Source organism: Plectrocnemia conspersa, unplaced genomic scaffold (assembly GCF_051122295.1).
Source record: "Plectrocnemia conspersa isolate PC_06_02 unplaced genomic scaffold, ASM5112229v1 ptg000002l, whole genome shotgun sequence".
NCBI lineage: Eukaryota > Metazoa > Arthropoda > Insecta > Trichoptera > Polycentropodidae > Plectrocnemia > Plectrocnemia conspersa.
Window position 1 is genome coordinate 10,817,820 of NW_028277166.1, and position 21,361 is coordinate 10,839,180.

The following is a 21,361-nucleotide window of genomic DNA, read 5'->3' on the forward strand; positions in this document are numbered from 1 at the left end:
AAGCAAACACAGATGACATCTTCTGATAGGTATATTAAACCTCCCTACTTTTTCAAGTCGATTAATGAACAACTAATGAAGCTATTATTTTTACAAAATAAAACATTACAGCCAGTTTTACATTAAATTATTTCAACTATTGATTTTACAATGTAGTCTGCTATATATATAATATTTAACTATATGTTGATTGAAGCTAGATAAACTGGTAGGGTCCTTCTTAAAATAAATTTCTACGCTATTTATGAATGAATCATCTGTAGTAATTATTTTATGTTTTTCTGCTGAATAAGTGATTATTTTAATTGCTAATGAACAGTTTAAAATTGATATATTTCCTAAAGGAATACGACTTCCATTAAAATTGCCATGTAGCTCTATATGAATCAGCCTTTTCTTATAAGTTACTTTTAATTGACGAGCAGTAGAATTATTATTTGCACCCACGTGAGATTTTATATTACAAAAAAAACATTTCTGGATTATCTTGGCTACATTGATATGATGGCAAATATTTAATATATTCATTTTTAACTACAACATTTTTAAAGAGCTAAAATACTGTTAATACAAACTAATAAACATAAAAACCCAGTTTTTCTATTTGAACACATAAGTTTTGATCCATCATGAACTACCTTCAATGACAATAAATATTCTTCAGCCTTATTTAAATATCCTAAGATAATATTAAAATTTTCTGAATTTAAGGGCGTTTTAAAACCTAAATGTCGTGAATTTCTGGAATTTAAAATATCAAATAAGTTGTTCATTAATCGCAGGAAATTCACGGTACCGGAAACATTTTAAAACATTGCGACAAAATATCACCGAATCGGCGATAGTATTACTAAATATCTGACTTGCTAGTTTACTTTCATCTTCTGTTTTTTAAAAATTATGTACTGCGAACGTAATTTATTACATACATAGAAAACCTATTTAACTTGAAATGCATTCAATTGAACTAAATAGTTCCAATCTACTAATTTCGAACAATTATCTACAATTTTTTTAAATTCAAAAGTGTTTTTAACTAATTTTATCACGTGACAAGCATTTAAGAATACGCAAATATCACTTTTAGAAATAGAGTGACTAAATGTTGTTTTTAAATTATAACTGTTTAATGAGTCTCAATAACTCATTTGCCATTGAAATATTAGTGAGATAACCATCAAATGTTAATAAAATAATTTCTATATCAGTGTCGTGGAGTTTTTCCATACATTATTTTAATAATTCTGCTTTTTGATCTGAGCTAATAGAATCGATTAAAAATACCTTACCGGAAGTTTCCAATTACCATAAATACGCACGACCATAAATATCAGGGCTTCTTTAGCAATTTTCAAGTTCTCTCCCTCCTTTGCCGTGCTAAAATCTATATAACCGTGATATTTTTTATCATCCCATTCTATTGTACTTTTTGCCTAATAGCCTTTCATCCAAAACTAAAGAACAAATAAATTTATATTTGGAACTCTTGGTCTTCAATTTTAATGCTTGTAGTGATTCACTGGTGAAGCCTGGTTCCCCGTCTATTGAGTTGTACCATTTAGCTAATGTTCGTCTATGAGGCAAACAAGTATTAAAATACTTCCGAACATAAGCGTATGCTTATGTCCGGAACTTTGTTAATTTGACGTTCTACCAAATCTTTACATTTTAAATTAATTTCACTTCACAATTTTTTTTATTCCACCTTTTTGTTTGTTAAAGGCATCGGTGCCAGTCGACCACACGCTGGAGTTCGCCGATAACAGTGTGGGAGAGTGAGGGACCTCTTTTGAGCTTGAATTTCCAAGCTCTTGAGAGGAGGTAAACTCTGACTATTCCACCGAGGTAGCGTCCTTTGGACTATCAATGTCGAGCAAAGCATTGCATTTCCACGCAAGCTGGCCAATGACCGAGGGCTAAAGCTGAAACTGAGGCATCACCAAAAGTGATGTAATAAGGATGAAGCGCACCGAAATGCAATAGCATGCAATGCAAATGCAATGCAAGTGCAGGTATTCAAGAGAACGTATCCCAGAACGCTCGGGAGGAACACTACTAAGACTCTAACTAATAGCGTAGTACTACGGGGGGTTGATCCAGTGGCATAGCTATGGGGGGTGGAGGGGGCGGACCGTCCCGGGTGGCACTGCTTGGGGGCGGCATATTCGCGATGTGATCGTCTAATGTGGTTCTTAACCCTGAATGTACTAAAATATATATAATACCACGAATAACAAGAGCTTAATAATAACTAATTTATTATTTTAAGAAAAGCTGATTTTATAACCCTGCAAGAAAGGTATGGGGGGGGGCAATTTTAAAGATCACCCTGGACGGCACATACCCTAGCTACGCCACTGGGTGGATCCCGCTCATCTGGCCGTCAAAAGCTGGATGCCGCCCATTGGGTTGGACTCCTAGGGTCCTAGTACTGGTAACGGCAGTGGTTCTTGTTAAAAAAGTAGTAATGTTAAAAAAGTAGTCACTCTCTGTTAAAGGCATCTGAGCATTTTAAGCCGATTTTCTGAAAGAGTGAACAAATATTTAATTTTCGCCCGTAAACGTATTTTTATTAGGGTATCTTGTAAACTTTTTTCCCAAGGTTCTGAAACAATATCAGTAACGCAAAATCTTTATTTGTATTATTCGATGGTAAATTAATTGAGGGTACTGCATGTTTTTTAATTTTTCAAAAAACATTTTAGGTAGTGTAAAATTAATCTATAGAAAAATCTTTCAAACAAATTGTGCTCCTATCGCTAGGACTCCAAAGCGGCCTATCAATGGCAGTCTTTCATTTATCCTTGGGAAATCTAAGATTAAAACAATGATATTTCATAAATACTTAGTTCGCACAAAATATTAAGATGTGTTTAATTTTTTTTTAAATATTTCAGCGAAGATATTTTTAATATAATTCATTTTTAATGTGGTAAAAATGAATAGTTGATTTTAAACTTTTATTTAGTTTTATTTGCAGATTTCCTCGAATAAACGGATATGTATATATAAATATTAAAAATAAATTCGTATATTTTCAACATCAGTCAAGTTCAGCCCTACATACGCTCGAGATCCTGTTCTATGCGCGAGACGTATCGAGTGACGCTTAAAAATATCATTTGTATGGATGAGATAAAACGTATTAATTTATGCTTACACGTATGGGGGCCAATATAGATTTGTTATGGCCAAAACTGGTCGGCGCAGAAATAGCGGTGTTGTGACGGCTCTCTCTCTTCCGGCAAGCTTGTATGGGTTCGGACGCGTGCCGTCGCGCGTCCGCCCCAATCTTATAATGTAAACCGTAACCTCAAATAAATATACTACTGCAGCGGCTCAATCTGTGTCTCATTGCCACCCGCCACCACCACCACCCCTAAACTGTTGACGCCGACGTGATCCTGAGCACACATATGGAGTCAGACGCAAAATGGCAGACACAGACGCCGCTGCAGTATAAAAAGCCGAGCCGCTGCAAACCCACTTGCTGCCACCCCGCCGGAGCTTCCCTGGATCCGGACTCGAGCTGGCGGACCACCAAGACGATGGGCCTGCGCCTCCGACCATGAGCCGCCATCGTCAGCCGCCGCCGCCGCCGACCACGTGACCCAGGAAGCATCCGGCGCCACCACGCGCCTCCAGCGAGAAGCCACCGAAGTGCTGCCGTAGACCAGGCTCGAGTGGACCACGCGTGACCCGTCACGCACCCGTAGGGCTACGCCCCCGCGACTCCGAGCTCGAACCGCATGTTCGGGGCCCGTCACGCGCGCGCCCTGTGTAGCTGCACCGACGCACCACAGGGCCCCGAAAGGTGCTCCCGGACATGCCCGTTCTTCTCGCGCCCCCTGGAGCCCTACGCGCCGCCCGGGTCTACACGTGTTCCACTCGACTTGGAGCGAAGCACGCCGCGCGTCACTGGAGGCCGCGCCGCCACACCATACGTCACGACTTTGCTACTTTTGCGCCGCCAGCATTTAATTCAACAGCAGCGCCAAGGCCCCCATACCTCCCCCTGGTTATAGTTCGCAATTGTAAATTGCTAGGGCCGGAGCCGTATGGGGGCCAATATAGATTTGTTATGGCCAAAACTGGTCGGCGCAGAAATAGCGGTGTTGTGACGGCTCTCTCTCTTCCGGCAAGCTTGTAAGGGTTCGGACGCGTGCCGTCGCGCGTCCGCCCCAATCTTATAATGTAAACCGTAACCTCAAATAAATATACTACTGCAGCGGCTCAATCTGTGTCTCATTGCCAACTGCCATCATCACAGCCCCTAAACACGTGAAGAATTATGCCATTTTAATTCTTTGATTGTTTTCTACTATTACTTTTGCACCCTACAACTGAACAGCCCCTATAATACACAAGCACAATATTGAAAAAAATAATGAGGAAATCCGTCGCACACGGCGTGATTAGCCCGTCTGACGTCAGTGGACAGAGTTACGACTTGGACGTAGTTTGTTTTTTATCTTTTAAATATTTTTTATATATTCTGTTTTCTGTGGTTGCTACTAATCAATTAAAATATTACCAATAAACTATACTATTATTAATTAAACCGTTCTCCTGACTATTACCTGGCACTGCATTATATAAATTATATTATATCGCCAAGAATTTAAAAATTCACGAATAAGGCTGACCGGGCAATAGGCAACCTGGCTGCCGTAACCAGATTTTCGCAGGCAAGATTTTAAGCAGCCAGTCGTGTCCGCTACGTCAGGTAAGATGGACGCGAAAAGAGAATTACGCTGGCTAAAAACATTATAGGAGATATATACTAAGACAATTTTTCAGAAAAGTTATATGAAAATCTATATTAAAACTACAGCAGATTATTTATACAACATATTTTGACGTACAATAGTTTTTTGTTCCCCTTGTGATAAATTTGTACCAATAAACTGCACTTCATCATATTTTCAATGCAAAATTGAATACAAATACTTTTTTCCGTCATTTTTATTTTAAAATAAATAAATGGCCTAGTTTGACAAAATGCGTCGATAATTACTGGCTACACGTGTACGGAGACTGGCGACTGACTACCTAGTGCGCGAGCTACCTAGATAGCCCAATACATTTCTATGCGCTGTCTCTATTGTTTTATCATTGCAAGCAGTCAGCATCTGCCTAGGTAGAAATGTATTGACTACCCAGGCAGTCAATACATTTCTATGCGCTGTCCCAGTTTTCTCTGTCTGTGGCAGCCAAGTTGTCTAGTGCGCGGCCTACCTAAGGTGGGAAGAGCTGTAATATATCTTGGATTAAAATCCGTTTTATTTTAACTATCCCATTATTTATAGGATAGCTCAATATTATTTATGTAGATATAAAATCTTTATTTTTTATTAATGGACGAATACTAAGTGCTTTATGACCAAAAACTGAACAGATAACCTGAAAGTTATTTTAAATCATTTAACATACAACGATGGCCGCCAGTCGTTCGCAACGAATTGGAACAATATATACTAGGTATTTTTAATTTAAAACAATTGAGTATTTTGTGTGTTGATCGTTTAAATCTGACAGCTATAAACATAACCTATAAAGCGCTTATCGATATAGCGCGGTGTTTCGGTCTTGCGGCATTCGAAACAAATCAGCGCACGATCGCTCAGATACGATGAAACTTTAAAATATCCTATCTGAAATTTGCTATGTGATCACTTCGCAAGATGGATACTTCGGCGGAAGATCGTTCGACCTACGTGAAGAAGATCAGCAGCGCCGTCTTTTACGGACTGGCTTCTCTGATAATAACATTCGTTAACAAAATAGTCTTAACCGTATACAAGTTTCCGTCCTATCAAGTCTTAGGACTGGGACAGATGATTTCGACTATCGCGGTGCTGTTCGTGCTGAAAGCGACGAAGACGTTAGATTTTCCGCCGTTGAGATCCGACACGTTCCGTCAGATGTGGCCGTTGCCCGTCATGTACCTGGGGAATATGGTAACGGGACTGGGCGGCACCAAAGAGCTGAGTCTGCCTATGTTCACCGCTCTGCGAAGATTCAGCATATTCATGACCATGATCATAGAGAAGTATCTGCTCGGGATCGAGGCGAACGCGTTGATTAAAATAAGCGTCTTCACTATGGTCGGGGGAGCGTTCATAGCCGCGATCGAAGACATCACGTTCACCGCAACAGGATACGCGTTCGTGCTGCTCAACGACATCTTCACATCTTGCAACGGTGTATTTTTAAAGAACAAACTTAACTCCAACCAAAACTTGGGCAAATACGGAATCATGTATTATAACTGCCTGTTTATGTTGGTTCCCGCTTTGATCATAGCTTGGTTTACTGGTGATATTATCAATTCTTATTCGTATCCCGGTTGGAACGATCCTATGTTTGTAGTGCAGTTTTCAATCGCGTGTGTATCCGGATTCGTATTGACTTATTACATAACTCTTTGTACCATGTACAACGGAGCTTTGACCACTGCCGTCGTCGGCTGCCTCAAGAATATATCCGTTACATATTTAGGGATGATTCTAGGCGGAGATTATGCGTTCACTTGGGTCAACTTTATAGGCTTGAATATTAGCGTGCTAGGTAGCGTGTTGTACACGTACAACATGCTGAACAATATGAAGAGCGCTTGCACTCCTTTAAAAGTTACCAAAACAAATATTGTGTAGTCAAATGTGATATATTATAAGATATATATGCTATAGGATCAAATGTAACAATAATAATGCACATCTATGTACTTTTCGAACTTAGTCATTTATGCTTTTGAGCATTTAATATATTACAATTTTTATATTGTAATAACACTTCCTATCGGATCTTATCAAAACTACACAATAAAGCACTTCCTCCATTCAAAACTTAACGCATGCTTATCTAATAAACCAAAGGTTGTAATATGAACACATTTTTATGTAATTTGTTAATTACATTTGAATAAGACTATTTTTTTAATGAATTAATTGCCGCCTTAGTTCTAACCTAATTAGTAATGTTATATTTTTGGGAAACGACTACACAAAATTAGTATATATTTTTAATACATATCGTCGGCTCAGAATAAAACTATCACAACTCAAAATTTATAGATTATTCAGCAGGGAAGTAATTTAGGCGGGCAGGTGGGGCTCTTCCCCTTGAATTTGGTTAGAAAAATGCATGTCATTTAATGAAATATTAAAAAAAACGACCACTAACTGGCTAAATAAACAGTCTCGAATCATCCCGAAAATATTTTTAAAATATATAATTTCAGTGAAATCATATTGGAATACATTTTCTCTGGTAGATATATATTTTTACCAGAGAAAATATAATACATTCTTATCATTATTTATTTACATGCGATGTATAAATGTTACAATGAATGTGTTTTTTTCAGTGAAATTAAATTTTCACTAGTGAAGTCCAAATACATTTTCACCAGTAGATATATATTTCTGTTAGCGAAAATATAATTTAACAGATAGGTGCTCTAAAATGTCTATGAAACTTAAATTTTAAAACTAATTATAGTTTTAGAACTTTCATTAGGTCAAGTCCAAAATACAAACTAAGCCAACTCATCTTTCAGGGAAAGATAAGCAGAAGTACAGACAGATGTCGCATATCGCTCTATATTTGTCTGCACTTGGATATTACACTTTTTTTAAAATATGATAGGTACCCTTACCAATATTAATACCGACTTCTGATATGAGGGTATTGGTCAAAGTATATTCAGACCGAATTTTGGTTGATAGGAGGGCGCAAAGACAATTTCACTTCTCAGAAGTCAAAAATTCACATCAAAAGCAATAAAATCGTGCCAACACGATTTTATTGCTTTTGATGTGAATTTTTGACTTATGAGAAAGGATAATTGTTTTTTGCGCTCTCCTATTGGTCAAAATTCGGTTTAGATGCGCTTTCTCAATTATTATAAGTCGTAAAATTGCTATTAAAAGTCTTAATATGAACGCTAGAACGTTTCCACTGCGACGGCACGATTAAATAGGAACCGTCTTGAATTTGGCCAGAAAAATGCATTTAATGAATCTTAATGAAATGGAAGTATTAAAAATGACAGCTGATTGGCCAACTTTTGCCCCCCCCCCCATATAGAAAAAGCTGAAATGACATCCGTTATTCAGAAGCATTTATAGTAAAAAATTGCTCTTGCTTGTTATATATATTCATTTATATATGTATAACGCAAATAATATTGGATTCATCATAGATCCCTGCTGTACTCCATGAAATATGTCAATTTTATTTATATACTTTTTTGCTTTCTATAAAATTACCTTTTATTCGATAAACATCTAACTTTTTAAATCATTTCAAATGTTAATTTCTCATTTGTAACACATGTGACATACCAACAGCTGGTGATCTATTAATTTATTATTTGCTATTTTTCTCCAAATTTTAATTATAGAATATTTTTTTATTATAATTATAATTTTTGCCATACATTTCAAACTCCATTATTTTTTAATTTAAGATTGAATTTTTATATGCCCTACTCTTAATTTTTTATTTTGCCTCTCATTATCATCACTGAAAATCACTTGTATCGTTATTTTATCATATAATACAATAAATTTTAAACTGACTTGTAGCAGTCTTTTTCCAAACCGACATTATGTATGTATTAAAATTATCTTTGAAATTAAAGCTTAGGTAAATTAGAATACACAGAATTTAAAAAACAAATTGACTTAGGGTTAAAACTAAGGCGATGATATAATAATTTAATTTATATATAAAACAATAATATTAAGTTGAATGTACTAATATATTTTCCATTACTGTTTACAATTTTATATTTACTATGAATTTATATATGAATGTGTATGTATAAAAATTATTGTAAATATGAGAAATTAAAATTTTATGTATATATATATATTTTTAATATTTTTTATCGCTAACTGCTTATAAATACCATATTAAATATAAAGGTGTCGGTTCAAGCTAAGTACATACAAAGGTGAGTCAAATGAAAATCTTTTTATTCATATTTTATTAGCCCCTTAAGTATAATAATAATAAAAAAATAGATGTATTGCTCATATTAACTTATGAAGTTAAAACACTAAATAATATAAGGAAAACGTTGATATTTTTGCGCTCATGTAATGAGTTATTTGAGTTATATTTGCCTGGGACGCCAAATAACCTAGAGCCGGCCCTGTTGTCAGCTTAAACTAACCTTTCATATTTTTAACTGTTCTGATTTAATTGGAAATCGTCACTTTTGCGTTTTTATACTTCAATATTTACGAAATTTTTAATGCCTCTTTATCATTGCCATGATGTGAAAATTACAGAACTAATGTCTTTTCGTATCTTCCTACTTCTCTTGACTATAAATAAAAATATGGTGCAGCCATATTTATATGTCTACTATGATTGTAAAGTTTTCATTTGACTCGTTTTTTAATTATTTTTTTTAATAATAAATTTCTAATTATTCTTATTTTTTGTTTGTTCCCAGAGTAGAGGGACTTCTGCGGAGCGGAGCTATGCTTCCGGAAGATCGTCCTATCTGGTGGGACATTTATAGAGCTTTTCCTCCAACTGATGAACCCACATTCTTCAGGCGAATGCCGACAGATAAACCGAGGGAAATATTCTACAACGAAGATGCGGTTAAAGCGTAATTAATTTAAAACATCTTTAAAAATAAATTCTTGTTCAATAATTATATATATATTTTTTATTAGGAAATTCCATACATCCGGTATGCCGCTAGGTACAGTCAACCTGAAGGATAACAACATGCTAACAAACTCACAGAAATTTATCAATTCATTCAATTCAATTATATCTGAAACCAACTGCAGTCATGACGAAGCATACGAGAAGAGCATACAAACAATGAGTCGCGAAAAAGGCATAATTCCTGATGAAAAAGGCGAGGAAGAACCAAAAGAGTCGTTTACGTCTATGTTTAAGAATGCTAAGGAAAACAAATTGAACGCCACAAACATTAAAAATATATTTGAATAAATGTTTATGTTTTTGTTGATAATTTGTAGTTTTTTATGTTATTATAAATATAATTATAGATAATTCATATATTTTTTAATTCTCTCAATTCATGTCAAGGCCAGTGAATGAAAATACTTTTTCAATTTGACTATTATATTAAATTGCAATTTTGGTATAAATGCTTTGAGCGTACAACAAATTTTAATTAATAACTAATGACAAATCAGTCGTCGAGTTCCAACTCCAGTTCGAGATCCATCGTTGTTATATTGCGTAGAGTATTTATCATTAAAAATCTTGAAAAGATCAAATAGAGATGTCTAAACCATACCATTTGTGTTGCGTGTTTCTTCATAGCTTTTTTGATCATATCTTTTTCTTTGAACGATAACACAAACCTGAAAATAAATAAATTGTTACAAAGTTAAAAATAGGATGTTTAAGATCAAGGAATATAGATTAAACTAATCGTCTGTATTTCTATAATAGATTAACTGTTTCACAAAAAGTGCTGTGACTGAATTAATTGGGAATCGCTGGTTTGGTGGTCTTCCTATTCTACCTCGTTATTATTGAAAAAATGCTCCTCTGAAAGATGTAGATAGGAGCAAGGTCAGGGCTATATGAGGGATGCTTAATCACTTAACATGCGGGTGTTTTTTTGCAGTGTTCCAAAAAAATCATATTTTTTTATTGGAAATTATAGTAGTAAATAATTATACATAAATAGGAAAAAAAAAAAAAAAATTTAAAGTTTTTGCAAAATTTATGTTTTAAAATTACATAACAGGTATTTTTTGCAATGTTCCAAAAAAATTGCGAATATTATTTTAACCGTTTCTTAAAAATCGCAAACAATAATTAAATAATGGAATGAACTTAACAATAAACAATGGACGTAAGGAAATATAGATATCTTTATTATTAAAACACATTCCATACGAAAACATATTGCGTTTTATAAATTCTAAGAAATATGGGGAAAAATAGTAATAAAAGTGTGTCAAAAAATTGGAAAGATAAAGCAACCCCAATTAGTCAAGGATGCTTACATTCGGTTTTTTTATTGTCTCTATCCCATCTAATACAATTGAGAAATACTTCAAGCGACAAAAATTTAAGTAACACACCGCCTTGTATTTTTCTAATTTATGACTTCCACAGCTAATAAAAAAGTGACCTTTTTTTTTACTAGAAACGAAATGCCGATCGAGTCCCGCATATGCTCGGAAGCGGAGTATAATGACAAATATAATCACGTTTATTTGTGGGACCGCGTTTAACTCCGATTTTCATATTTCCGCACAGGCTCGACACCGCGTGTAATGGACATTTCTAAAATCACACACCCGTGCGGGACTGCGTGTAAAGTGGTTAAAGGCTTTTTTGTCACTTTGAACTACCTCTAAGGAAATATTTTATTTACATTATACAATAAGTAATTTAGGATTTAAAAAAAATTATTACCAGTGTGATGACAAAATATAACTAAGCGGTAAATCAAAATAGCCCCAATATTTCCTTAGCACATTCACCGACTCCAAAGCGAATATCTTGCAACCTGTAAGTATAAATGCATTTACTATAATATTGATTTTATCTTAGTAACAGTTTTACAGAATGGGTCAATATAATGAATGTAAATATAGTTATAAAGTAAAATTATTAGCAGTTGTGTTTTTTATCAAAGCATAATTTTCATATTACAGACATGCAGTTTCAGTAAGGTGGAGTCATAGTTTTTATTGTCCCATTCTGTATTAATAATGACTCGTATTTTTCGGGTCAGAATACATCAGAATATAAACGGCTAGAATTTATATTAAATGGTAAGAATTATTTTGACAGATGGTCAAACTTTTTAATTCAGTTAGCAATAGTGATGTTATTGCTGTAACACTGTAGATTGGTACAACTAGTCAATCTGTCATTCGCATATCGGCAGTTCATTATCATTATCAAGGTGTTTTGGTTGGGCTCGCAACATTGTCAGATGTCAACACAAGCCAAGCGTGCTCTCCGTAGACGCTCTGAATACATTCACATCCTATATACAATTAAATCGATTCATGGGGTGTTAAATTTTTGCTGCGAGTGAGATATTTTATAAGATATTTCTAAAATAAATAATTTATTATCCATTTATATATTTTTTTTATTTCTGTTAATAAAATTGTGACCGAGATTTGATTTTTATTCTGACCCAAAGTTGATTTAAATAATTAACCTTTTGGAAGACGCTTTTCGATATATAATCGAGCGACACCGTAAAAAATTGATGTGTGATTTGGATGATGCGAAACACCTCCTTTATCGAAGGTAATGATCGTGTCAATGGACAACGTTTCTACATGGTGATGTATAATTTTAGCGATATGATCGGAAGGCCATATTATGAGCGGATCGTCAGGCATATAAGCATCTATGCATATTTCGATTTGCCCTTCCTTGATTCCTAACACCTCGCAAGATTTGTACAGTTCAGTTTTTCTAATGTTGCCGTCTTTACGGTAATTTCCTGTAAGCATTAAAATAATAAAAATGACATTCCATATTTATCATATTGAAATTGATATCATAACATACCTATCGACAGACATAACATATAAATTTCAACTCCACATTTTCCTAAGCTATATATAGTGGGCCCGAAGAACATACACTCATCGTCAGGATGAGCGATGACAATCAACGCTCGTTTGATATCTTTCGTTTTTTTCTCTTTATCATTTTTAATGGCAATTCTATAAAGAAATATACATAGAATCACGTAGAATATTACAAATATAAAGGCGTTATCGAGTGCGTGAATTAGATATTGCTTCAATTCCTCCACGAACTCCAAAAAAAACTCATATTTTATCATTTTTCTGTAAGAAGGGTGTTAATCTTAGTTGACATTAATGTCATAAATGCAAAAATTAAACAGAAATAAGAGTCATACTTACGTATTTCGAAGAGGTCTGAGTAATAATAATCATAATTCAAAATCTGTCTTAACCCCGAACTGCCAATTACTGCTTTCATAAAACATCGAGATCATTTATGGCCGAAAGCCCAAAATTTTGTGCCATTACTTACAATAAAAATATATAACTATAAAATAATTTCTTCCTTAAATCTATACACTTATTTAATCCTTTCAACGCCAAGCGCATCATATCATGCGCAAGTAAATCTACCGTCCAACACCATGCGCATGATATCATGCGCTCGTTAAAACATTCGTTTTTTAAAAAAACGGAAATGTAAAAGTTGGCAATATATATTTTAAAAATCAGTTTGAGTTCCTAGTAAACGATTTCTGTGATTTTATTTATGGAATTTGCGATGAAACAGTGGTATATATAATTATAAAGTCACGCCTTAATTTTAGTCGTTTGTATTTTGCGCGCGATTTCGATCGTGCTACCTTAGGCCACTTTTAGGGTTAGCACAAACGCATCGCGGAAATTCGTTTTTTTATACTTTAATTTATGAATCGAAATTAAATTATGTCATCAATATTTCAATGATAATTGTGATTTGTAAGTACTTGTGAATATATTTATACGTTATTTCGACTGTTTTAATATTGTCAACTGTTTTTGTGATTGGTTTTTATTGTTTGTAATAATTAAATAATAATAATAATAATAATTACTATTAAATACTTATTAATAAATATAAATAAGATATAATTAATAAAAAAACAATATTAACTCTTAGTAAATATTAAATAATAATAATAACAAAAACGATTCCTTGTCGTAGAATCATTTTATTTTACTTGTTCTATTATTTTATAATTTATTTGTAATGTGTTTATTTATTTACATTAAATTAATACCATCGTGACCTAACAGGTTACCCCAATGCGTCACGATGGTCGAAAAGTTTATTATTTATTATATATATAAATATATATATATATATATATATATATATATATATATGTGTGTGTGTGTGTAATATATATTACATATTCCGCCTGGAGTGTAGATATGTTGCACTCTTGCCGGTCTCATGCCCGGATAAAGGAGGAGGGTTTCTATCGTGGAGCAAACCAATCAACGTGGATAAATCCAAATAATTACGAAAAAATCACAAAGAAATAATAAATCCGCCCCGATTCATAATGACCTAGACCAGTGATTCCCAAAGTGGTCTATATCGACCCCCAGGGGTCTATGATAACCTGCAAGGGGTCTACGTCAGCGAAAAAAAATTTGGGGGTCCACTGAAGTGGATCTCAACAACCACTGATAGTACCTATCTACTTACATTATAATCTTATAAAATAAAGACGTATACATTATTTATAAAAGTACCTATGAAGTAAAAAATGTATTGTATATGCTTATAAAATTGTGTAAGTTGTAGGATGTAGGCATTCGCTTTGTTGTCGTAATACATTTTGAACTTGTAAAAACCTGCACATAATGATATACCACCGTGATTCTCAAAGTGGTCTATAACGACCCCTAGGGGTCGACGACGACCTGCAAGGGGTCCATGTCAGTGAAAAATAAAATTGGGGATCCATGAGATGTAAATGTGGGTGACTTAATTTTTGGCTTTCAATGAATGGAATAATCCACATACACAGATATTAGAAATCTTTCAAAGTGAGTAGCACGATACCAGCTGTCAAAAACAGATTTGAAGTTGATGAATTTGCAAAAAATCAATATCAAGCAAGCAGGGGGTCTACCCAATACCGAAAAACATGGCAAGTGGTCTACAAGACAAAAAAGTTTAGGGACCTCTGACCTAGACGATCGAAATCTAGATATACGACTGAACTTGAATTTTGGAACCTGGAATATGCAATATTACAACCAGGAAAAATGCAAGCAATAACGGAAGAAATACTAAAGCTCAAGATATATCTAAAAGCCCTACAAGAAATTAGGTGGAAAGGGCAAAACCGATCACCGGTTGTAGCGCCGTGGAAGAAGAAGAAGAATATGTATATATTATAAATTATACATATAATTATATATAGTTAAATGTAACATCGTATCTTGCTATCAAGTTTTATTATTTATTATTTTTATATATAAAGAAATATGACAACCTTCAACAACAAACAATTGCAAGCATCATTGATCAAAAACAAACGGTTTGGTTATTAGGGTTATTTTTGTGTACGATATATATGATTTTGTATGCATCTAAGAAATGTTGTCGATTTGTAAATTTTTATAACAGGATGTAGGTCAGATGACGAAAAAATGCGTTGCAGATTTATATAATAAAATTGTCTCAGTGTGAGCATGACCCTGTTTGTCGTAAGGGTGAGCACGCGGGCCACCACGCGGGCCGGCCAATTGATTTAAGTATATAATAAGTCATATTACCAATAATACGACGAAAAATGTTTGTTTATTGATATAATTAGAATGTTTAAATCATGTTAATCATACATATATAATTTTAAAATATAAAAATTGAGTATTATGGCTGTAATGATGTGTTAAACAGAGTGAGAAGCCAAAAAATTATATCGCTAAAAAAGCATGGCGTACAGCGAGCAATTAAGAATTTACTGGTCGGCGGTCTAAGGGTTAATAATTTTTAATTCAGAATTAAACTTTGTGTCTATGCTTGAAAATAAAGGTGTTAAGGCCAACCTAGAAAGCGTCCGCTTGCAGTGTCGATTAAATTTCACGCATTGCAGTTAACATAACTATGGCAATGAGGACTTACGGGGATAAGCCGATAAGTTTTCAGATAGAAGAAAGTGGTGAATACTATTGCGTAGGATCTGAGGTACGTAACTGTTCGCTTTCCGTACTAAAGTTCATAAAGTTAGTAATGGCCGGCTTTGACGTTTACGCAGGTCGGTAATTATTTACGACTATTCAGAGGATCTCTGTACAAAAAGTATCCTGGATTAACTAGGAGAACGTTGACAAATGAGGAGAGGAAGCGCTTGATCGACTTAGGCCTCGGCGCCCATATTCTATCCAGTTCTGTTTCATTGCTAAAAGCGGCAGAGGTAGAAGATGTTATCGACGGAAACGACGATAAGTATGTCTTTTTCAATTTGAATATTAACATTCCTCTATTAAAAATGTATTAATTTTAGGTTTAAAGCCGTTTCTGTGGGCTCTTCGGACCCGTCCACTCCTAGAGAAAGTAAAGCTAAGAAACCACATAACGCACCATGGTTGCCAGCGCTTCCCAATTCCTCGCACTTAGATGCAGTCCCCCAAGCCACGCCTATAAATAGAAATCGCGTTCATAGTAAGAAGGTATATTCAAATTCGGTAAATAATCTTGTAAAATCATTTAGTTATATTTTATTTTGATTTCGTCTTATAGATTCGCACCTTTCCACTGTGCTTCGACGACACAGACATGGCGGCCAATTTAGAAAATGCATCTCAAAAACAATTGTTAGTTCCGATTCGCCTGGACATGGAAATAGAGGGACAGAAATTGAGAGATACTTTCACTTGGAATAAGAATGGTTATTATCCTTATTTATGCATAAACACGTCCAATAATTCTATGATACATATGATTTAAATCCGAGATTTGAGTGTCGAGTGATGGTCGAGGCTAATTATTGAATCCCATTTATTCCACAATGAATATTGAAGCTTTGATCTTATATGATGTATCTAAAATAGTAATATCAATTGTTAATTTAGCGTTTACAATATTTTTATTTACTTGTATTTTTGTTGTTTTTAGAATCTATAATAACTCCGGAACAATTTGCTGAAGTTTTATGTGATGATCTCGACTTGAATCCAGTTACGTTCGTACCTGCAATATCTACTTCCATAAAGCAACAATTGGAAGCTTTCCCGAGTGATCCTCCGGCTTTGCTAGATGAACATGCAGATCAACGTGTAGTGATTAAATTGAACATACACGTCGGAAACACATCTCTTGTAGATCAGGTGTGTATGTTCTTTGAGTAAACATCTTAGAGTATATTCTTTAAAGTCACGTTGAATCAAATCTATATTTATTAAGATGCGTATTTGCATTGTCTTTTATATTACAAACCAAAATTAGTCTAACTAGCTTAATTATAAAGAAACATGCAAACTAAAAAAAATTGAAAGGCAGCTATAGTTATTTTTAATATATAACCGTAGTTATCTCCTTTCATAAATAAGTCACTTGTATATTCTTCAAAGAAAGATTAAAAGTTTACCTAGTTAGGTTCTACTTTTACATAAAATAATTAATTAAAAATATTTAGGTTGAATGGGACATGTCTCAAAATGAAAATAATCCTGAAGAATTCGCCATGAAGCTTTGCGCCGAGCTAGGTCTGGGCGGAGAGTTTGTAACTGCGATCGCTTACAGCGTACGAGGTCAACTAGGATGGCATCAGCGCACTTATGCGTTCAGTGAAGCTCCACTCCCTGTCGTTGAAGTATGTTCATTATTTATATCTTTCAAATGTATGGATTTGTTTGTCAACAACTTTTTTTTTACTATCAGGTTCCATTCCGACCTCCGTCTGAAGCCGATGCTTGGGCGCCGTTCTTAGAAACGTTAACGGATGCAGAGATGGAGAAGAAGATTAGGGATCAAGATAGGAACACTCGACGAATGAGGAGACTCGCAAATACCACACCGGGTTGGTAGGGTCAAGCCAAGCCTCGGTGAATTGCTCCCGGGGCTTTATTATCAGATTCTCTGATAATAATTAAATGTGCGTTATTGCATAAATCCGGCATCGTTGACGTATGGACTGCAATGAAAATGATCAATCATGCCATAAACATATTTTTTGAATTAAGTGTGTTTTTTAGATATTTTTTATGAAAAAATATGTATGTATATTATATACCTAATGTAATATGAAGAGCCACAAGATCTACGAGTATCGATTGTATTTGTCAAACCGTTGATGAATTATAATAAATTGCATTTCATTGACCATTTTGAAAATTATATTTATACATACATTTCCTATATATTGTATACATTTTTATTATATTTATTTTGACATTTTTTTATACATTATAAAGAAGTATTTTGTAAGTTTATAATTATATTTAATATTTCATAATATAGATGACAACAATATTTGTATATTGTCATTTTTAAACTGGGAATATATTTTTTAATATAACAATAGCCACTACATTAGATTGTGAAATATTTTTTTTGTTATTTTTCTTCATCACTTCTGTAAATCCAATTGTAATGATAATTATTGATTTTTTCATTAACTTCGCTTTAAAAGTCAAACATTGTAAAGTTAATTTAAATTGGAATTCTCTTTTTATTGCGTATCAAGCTATGTTGTGGCTACTGTGATAGAAAACTTATTTGTATGTACATATTCAATATTATTAATGTATAAATTATTTTATATGTAATTCATTGTATTTTTGAGCATAATAAATTGTGTAAACCATAAAATAATAAAAATTAATAGTTTTATTATACGATCTATTATTTCAGATATTTATTGAACAATATTAAATTATCATTACATATTTATAAATTAATTTGACAAGCTAAAATATATTTGAAATAATGATAATTTATTAATACAAATTTTAAATACCGCGCATTTGACTCGGTAAAAATAAAATTACATAAATAACTAAAAAATTCAAGAAAAATAATTATCCAAAAGTAACCCATTTAGTATAAGTGTAGCTTCACAAGTAGTAGGGGTGGTGTATGGGCTAGTACTTACCATTTCAGACGTGCCGGACGAATCTATCCGGCGCCGGCCCGACGTTGGCTGCCGGGTTGTCGCCGGCTGCGCTCACTACAACTGTCCGGTTCCGGGTTGAGTATGGTGTATGGAATTACGCTGAAACACGAACCGGGCCAGCAGTCAGCCCTTGACAGTGATTGTGGTATCTTGTAATAAAAATATTAAATATATTCCTCAGGTTTAGGCAATAGCGGAAGAAATAAACCTCGAAATTTTAATTATATTAGTAGAATCTCTTTTAATTATCTTAGTAGAATACATACAAAAATAAAATCCTAACGTAAAATGCGTGGAAGGACTTATGTAAAACCGTTAATCCTAAATGACTGGCACCATTTGACGGGGTATAGGTCGGATTGGTAAGAAACCGGCCACGTGTGAAGGGTTTGTAAATGGCGCCGGCCCTGTGCCGGGTGAATCCATCCGGCACGTGTGAAACTACACTTAGGGTTTGATTAGATACTGTATATATTCAATCCTTGTTTGTGATTTCAAGTACAATGAATTTTTTTAACATGATCATATTGTTTTTTATTAGTATCTATTTATAGATAAAAAAAAAATATTCTTAAAATAACGTTCTTCAAATGATAAATTTGGAGGTTTTTACCTTTCATTATTTTATATAAAGATGTAATGGATTTGTATTATACTGCATTAAGAGTGGAAAATACTGATAGCATAAAACCGCATAAGTTAACTATTAGAGTATTTTTTAGTAGCTAATATATACTACTTTTAATTAATCATTATGATGTTAATCCGTAAGATTAGGAAAATCTAGGTAAACCTAATCTGTGAAACCTAATCGTTCGGAATTATAATTATATAATAAGGTCCATATGAAATTCGAACCCAGGTCTTTCAGGTCAATAGCCAAGAGATTTGAACCATTCGTCTTTTTTAATACCTTATATGTACAATTTATCTCGATTTTAATTAATCATCACGTTATTCATTTGGGAAATTAGGAATATCTAAGAAAACTTAATCTGTGATAATTGATTATAATTATATATTTTTTAAATTAAATATATAAAAGCATTTGTATTTGTTATTAATATTTATATAAATACATTTTATTTTTTATACAATAAGGTTTTTACTTTATAAAATACCTACAAAAGTTTGCTGTCAAATAAGCAGTAAAAAAATTGGATCGGGTCCTAATAACAAATGATGCCTAATTGGACATAATAAACCTACGCATAATTTATCAAAGCTGCTGAAGATCAAGCACATAAAAGGTCTGTTTTTTTGCATTTGCCCCCCCCCCCCCCCATTGATTTTGGCCAGAACTATGAATGCCATTTAATGAAATACTATGAATCTTAATTATATCGAAATATTAAAAAAACGACCACTAAATGGCACCCTGAAAAAAGCTAAAATGACCTAAAATAATCAATAATCAAACACGATAGAGATTGAAAAATACCATATGGGATTCTAACCCTGTTAGTTAATAGTCACAGACTTAAATCACTCTTTTATTCTGATTATACCAAAAACATTTTAGGTTGTCTTTTTCTTATATTTTTCTGTGGGAAATTTGCACGTGGGCACGTTTTTCTTGATACACATTTATTTTCTATTCCGTATTAAAGTAGCATATTTATTAGATCATTTTTCAACTATGTGTAGAATCTTCTAATTGCGTTCATTATCATTTTTCTGGTGTTAATTAATTAGCATACTCGTGTGAAGCATCCATGTTTAATATAAAAAGAAAACCTCAGGCATAAAGTTCAGACAGAAATAATATGTCCCGGAAATATTTCTTGCGTGACCTTCGAGTCTGCTTTCACTGTATGCACAGATAATTTATCGTCCTTATGCCACGTCTAATATAGATAGTTTAATACAGTGATCTCCAAACCGTTGATTACAAAGGAAACATTTTATATAGAATAAAACAATGCGGTATATTTAGTCGCGCAGCTATAAATTTTGCTATTCATTGATCGAATATTAAATGGTTGCAGCATTGATAATATTATTATTGACTATTTTCGTATAATACACGTTATACACGTTAGTCGAACTTTTAGAAAATTTGTTAAAAGATCCAGATATGACGTTTAAAACTAGACTAACACAATTACTATAAAATATTTTGAATTTTTATTTCATTATTTTACTTAATTTCTAAAACGTTATTAAAAAAAGCAATTGCAAGAATCTCTGGAATTGGAATCGTTCATACTCAATTCTGTTAAAATATCAAAAATAAAATTCACAGATTGAAAAAATAACGTAAAATAATGTCAAAAGTATTAATTGGTTCAGAGCTTTCAGCAGAGAGCAAAATCATACGTGTTATGAAATCCGTACTTGACGGATTACAACGAGAAATATTAACATCATTTTTAGGACTAAAAGCACTAAATAAAAAGTTTAATTTATTCTGGGCGTCGAAGTAAAATATATGAAAATAAATTACGTCAAAATTGCACAAATTTCGCAAATTTCGATGACACGGATGTCGATAAAAAGATTTTTTCACAGAAATCAAAGGCTTAAATTAAATGCTGGTTACTAATCGTAATGAAATATTACCGAAAAATCATTTGTATCTTCTTACTTTTATTGTGTCATATGCAGATGATGTATTTACAAATCTTACCATTTCACTGCAGATTATTTAAACTGTTACAATATCTATTGCAAGTTGTGAACGATCATTCAAAAAGTTAAATCTGCTCAAAA

At 33.4% G+C, this 21,361-nt stretch overlaps 3 protein-coding genes and 1 pseudogene across 4 annotated transcripts; 3 read left to right on the forward strand and 1 right to left on the reverse strand.

Moving 5' to 3' along the window:
• Nucleotides 1–5,341: 5,341 nt before the first annotated feature.
• Nucleotides 5,342–10,049, forward strand: mRpS23 (mitochondrial ribosomal protein S23). The gene is made up of 3 exons (XM_088206017.1): nt 5,342–5,481; nt 9,470–9,631; nt 9,699–10,049. The coding sequence occupies exons 1-3, from the start codon at nt 5,438–5,440 to the stop codon at nt 9,982–9,984; spliced, it is 492 nt and encodes a 163-aa protein (XP_088062143.1). The 5' UTR covers nt 5,342–5,437; the 3' UTR covers nt 9,985–10,049.
• Nucleotides 5,519–7,152, forward strand: LOC148237628 (UDP-sugar transporter UST74c pseudogene; annotated as a pseudogene). The gene has a single exon (XR_015812729.1). The product of XR_015812729.1 is annotated as a UDP-sugar transporter UST74c pseudogene (transcript).
• A 52-nt stretch (nt 10,050–10,101) lies between the features above and the next one.
• On the reverse strand, nt 10,102–13,189 carry PIG-L (phosphatidylinositol glycan anchor biosynthesis class L). Its single transcript, XM_088206016.1, has 5 exons — nt 12,915–13,189; nt 12,553–12,836; nt 12,194–12,484; nt 11,434–11,527; nt 10,102–10,364 (listed from the first exon to the last, which is right to left on the reverse strand). Exons 2-5 carry the CDS (start codon nt 12,830–12,832, stop codon nt 10,190–10,192), a joined length of 840 nt encoding a protein of 279 aa, XP_088062142.1. The 5' UTR covers nt 12,833–12,836; nt 12,915–13,189; the 3' UTR covers nt 10,102–10,189.
• A 2,356-nt stretch (nt 13,190–15,545) lies between these two features.
• Nucleotides 15,546–17,859, forward strand: Snr1 (SWI/SNF related, matrix associated, actin dependent regulator of chromatin, subfamily b, member 1). Its single transcript, XM_088205296.1, has 7 exons — nt 15,546–15,720; nt 15,791–15,981; nt 16,040–16,205; nt 16,276–16,423; nt 16,651–16,862; nt 17,171–17,347; nt 17,416–17,859. The coding sequence occupies exons 1-7, from the start codon at nt 15,640–15,642 to the stop codon at nt 17,560–17,562; spliced, it is 1,122 nt and encodes a 373-aa protein (XP_088061422.1). The 5' UTR covers nt 15,546–15,639; the 3' UTR covers nt 17,563–17,859.
• Nucleotides 17,860–21,361: the final 3,502 nt, after the last annotated feature.

Coding starts and splice junctions, on each gene's coding strand:
- mRpS23 (XM_088206017.1), top strand. CDS start 5,438: ATGGCCGCCAGTCGTTCGCAACGAATTGGAACAATATATACTAG. Junction 5,482..9,469: donor ATTGGAACAATATATACTAG/GTATTTTTAATT, acceptor GTTTGTTCCCAG/AGTAGAGGGACTTCTGCGGA. Junction 9,632..9,698: donor AACGAAGATGCGGTTAAAGC/GTAATTAATTTA, acceptor ATTTTTTATTAG/GAAATTCCATACATCCGGTA.
- PIG-L (XM_088206016.1), bottom strand. CDS start 12,832: ATGATAAAATATGAGTTTTTTTTGGAGTTCGTGGAGGAATTGAAGCAA. Junction 12,485..12,552: donor TATGTTATGTCTGTCGATAG/GTATGTTATGAT, acceptor TAATGCTTACAG/GAAATTACCGTAAAGACGGC. Junction 11,528..12,193: donor CGAAAAGCGTCTTCCAAAAG/GTTAATTATTTA, acceptor TTATACTTACAG/GTTGCAAGATATTCGCTTTG.
- Snr1 (XM_088205296.1), top strand. CDS start 15,640: ATGGCAATGAGGACTTACGGGGATAAGCCGATAAGTTTTCAGATAGAA. Junction 15,721..15,790: donor ACTATTGCGTAGGATCTGAG/GTACGTAACTGT, acceptor ACGTTTACGCAG/GTCGGTAATTATTTACGACT. Junction 16,206..16,275: donor ATCGCGTTCATAGTAAGAAG/GTATATTCAAAT, acceptor TTCGTCTTATAG/ATTCGCACCTTTCCACTGTG.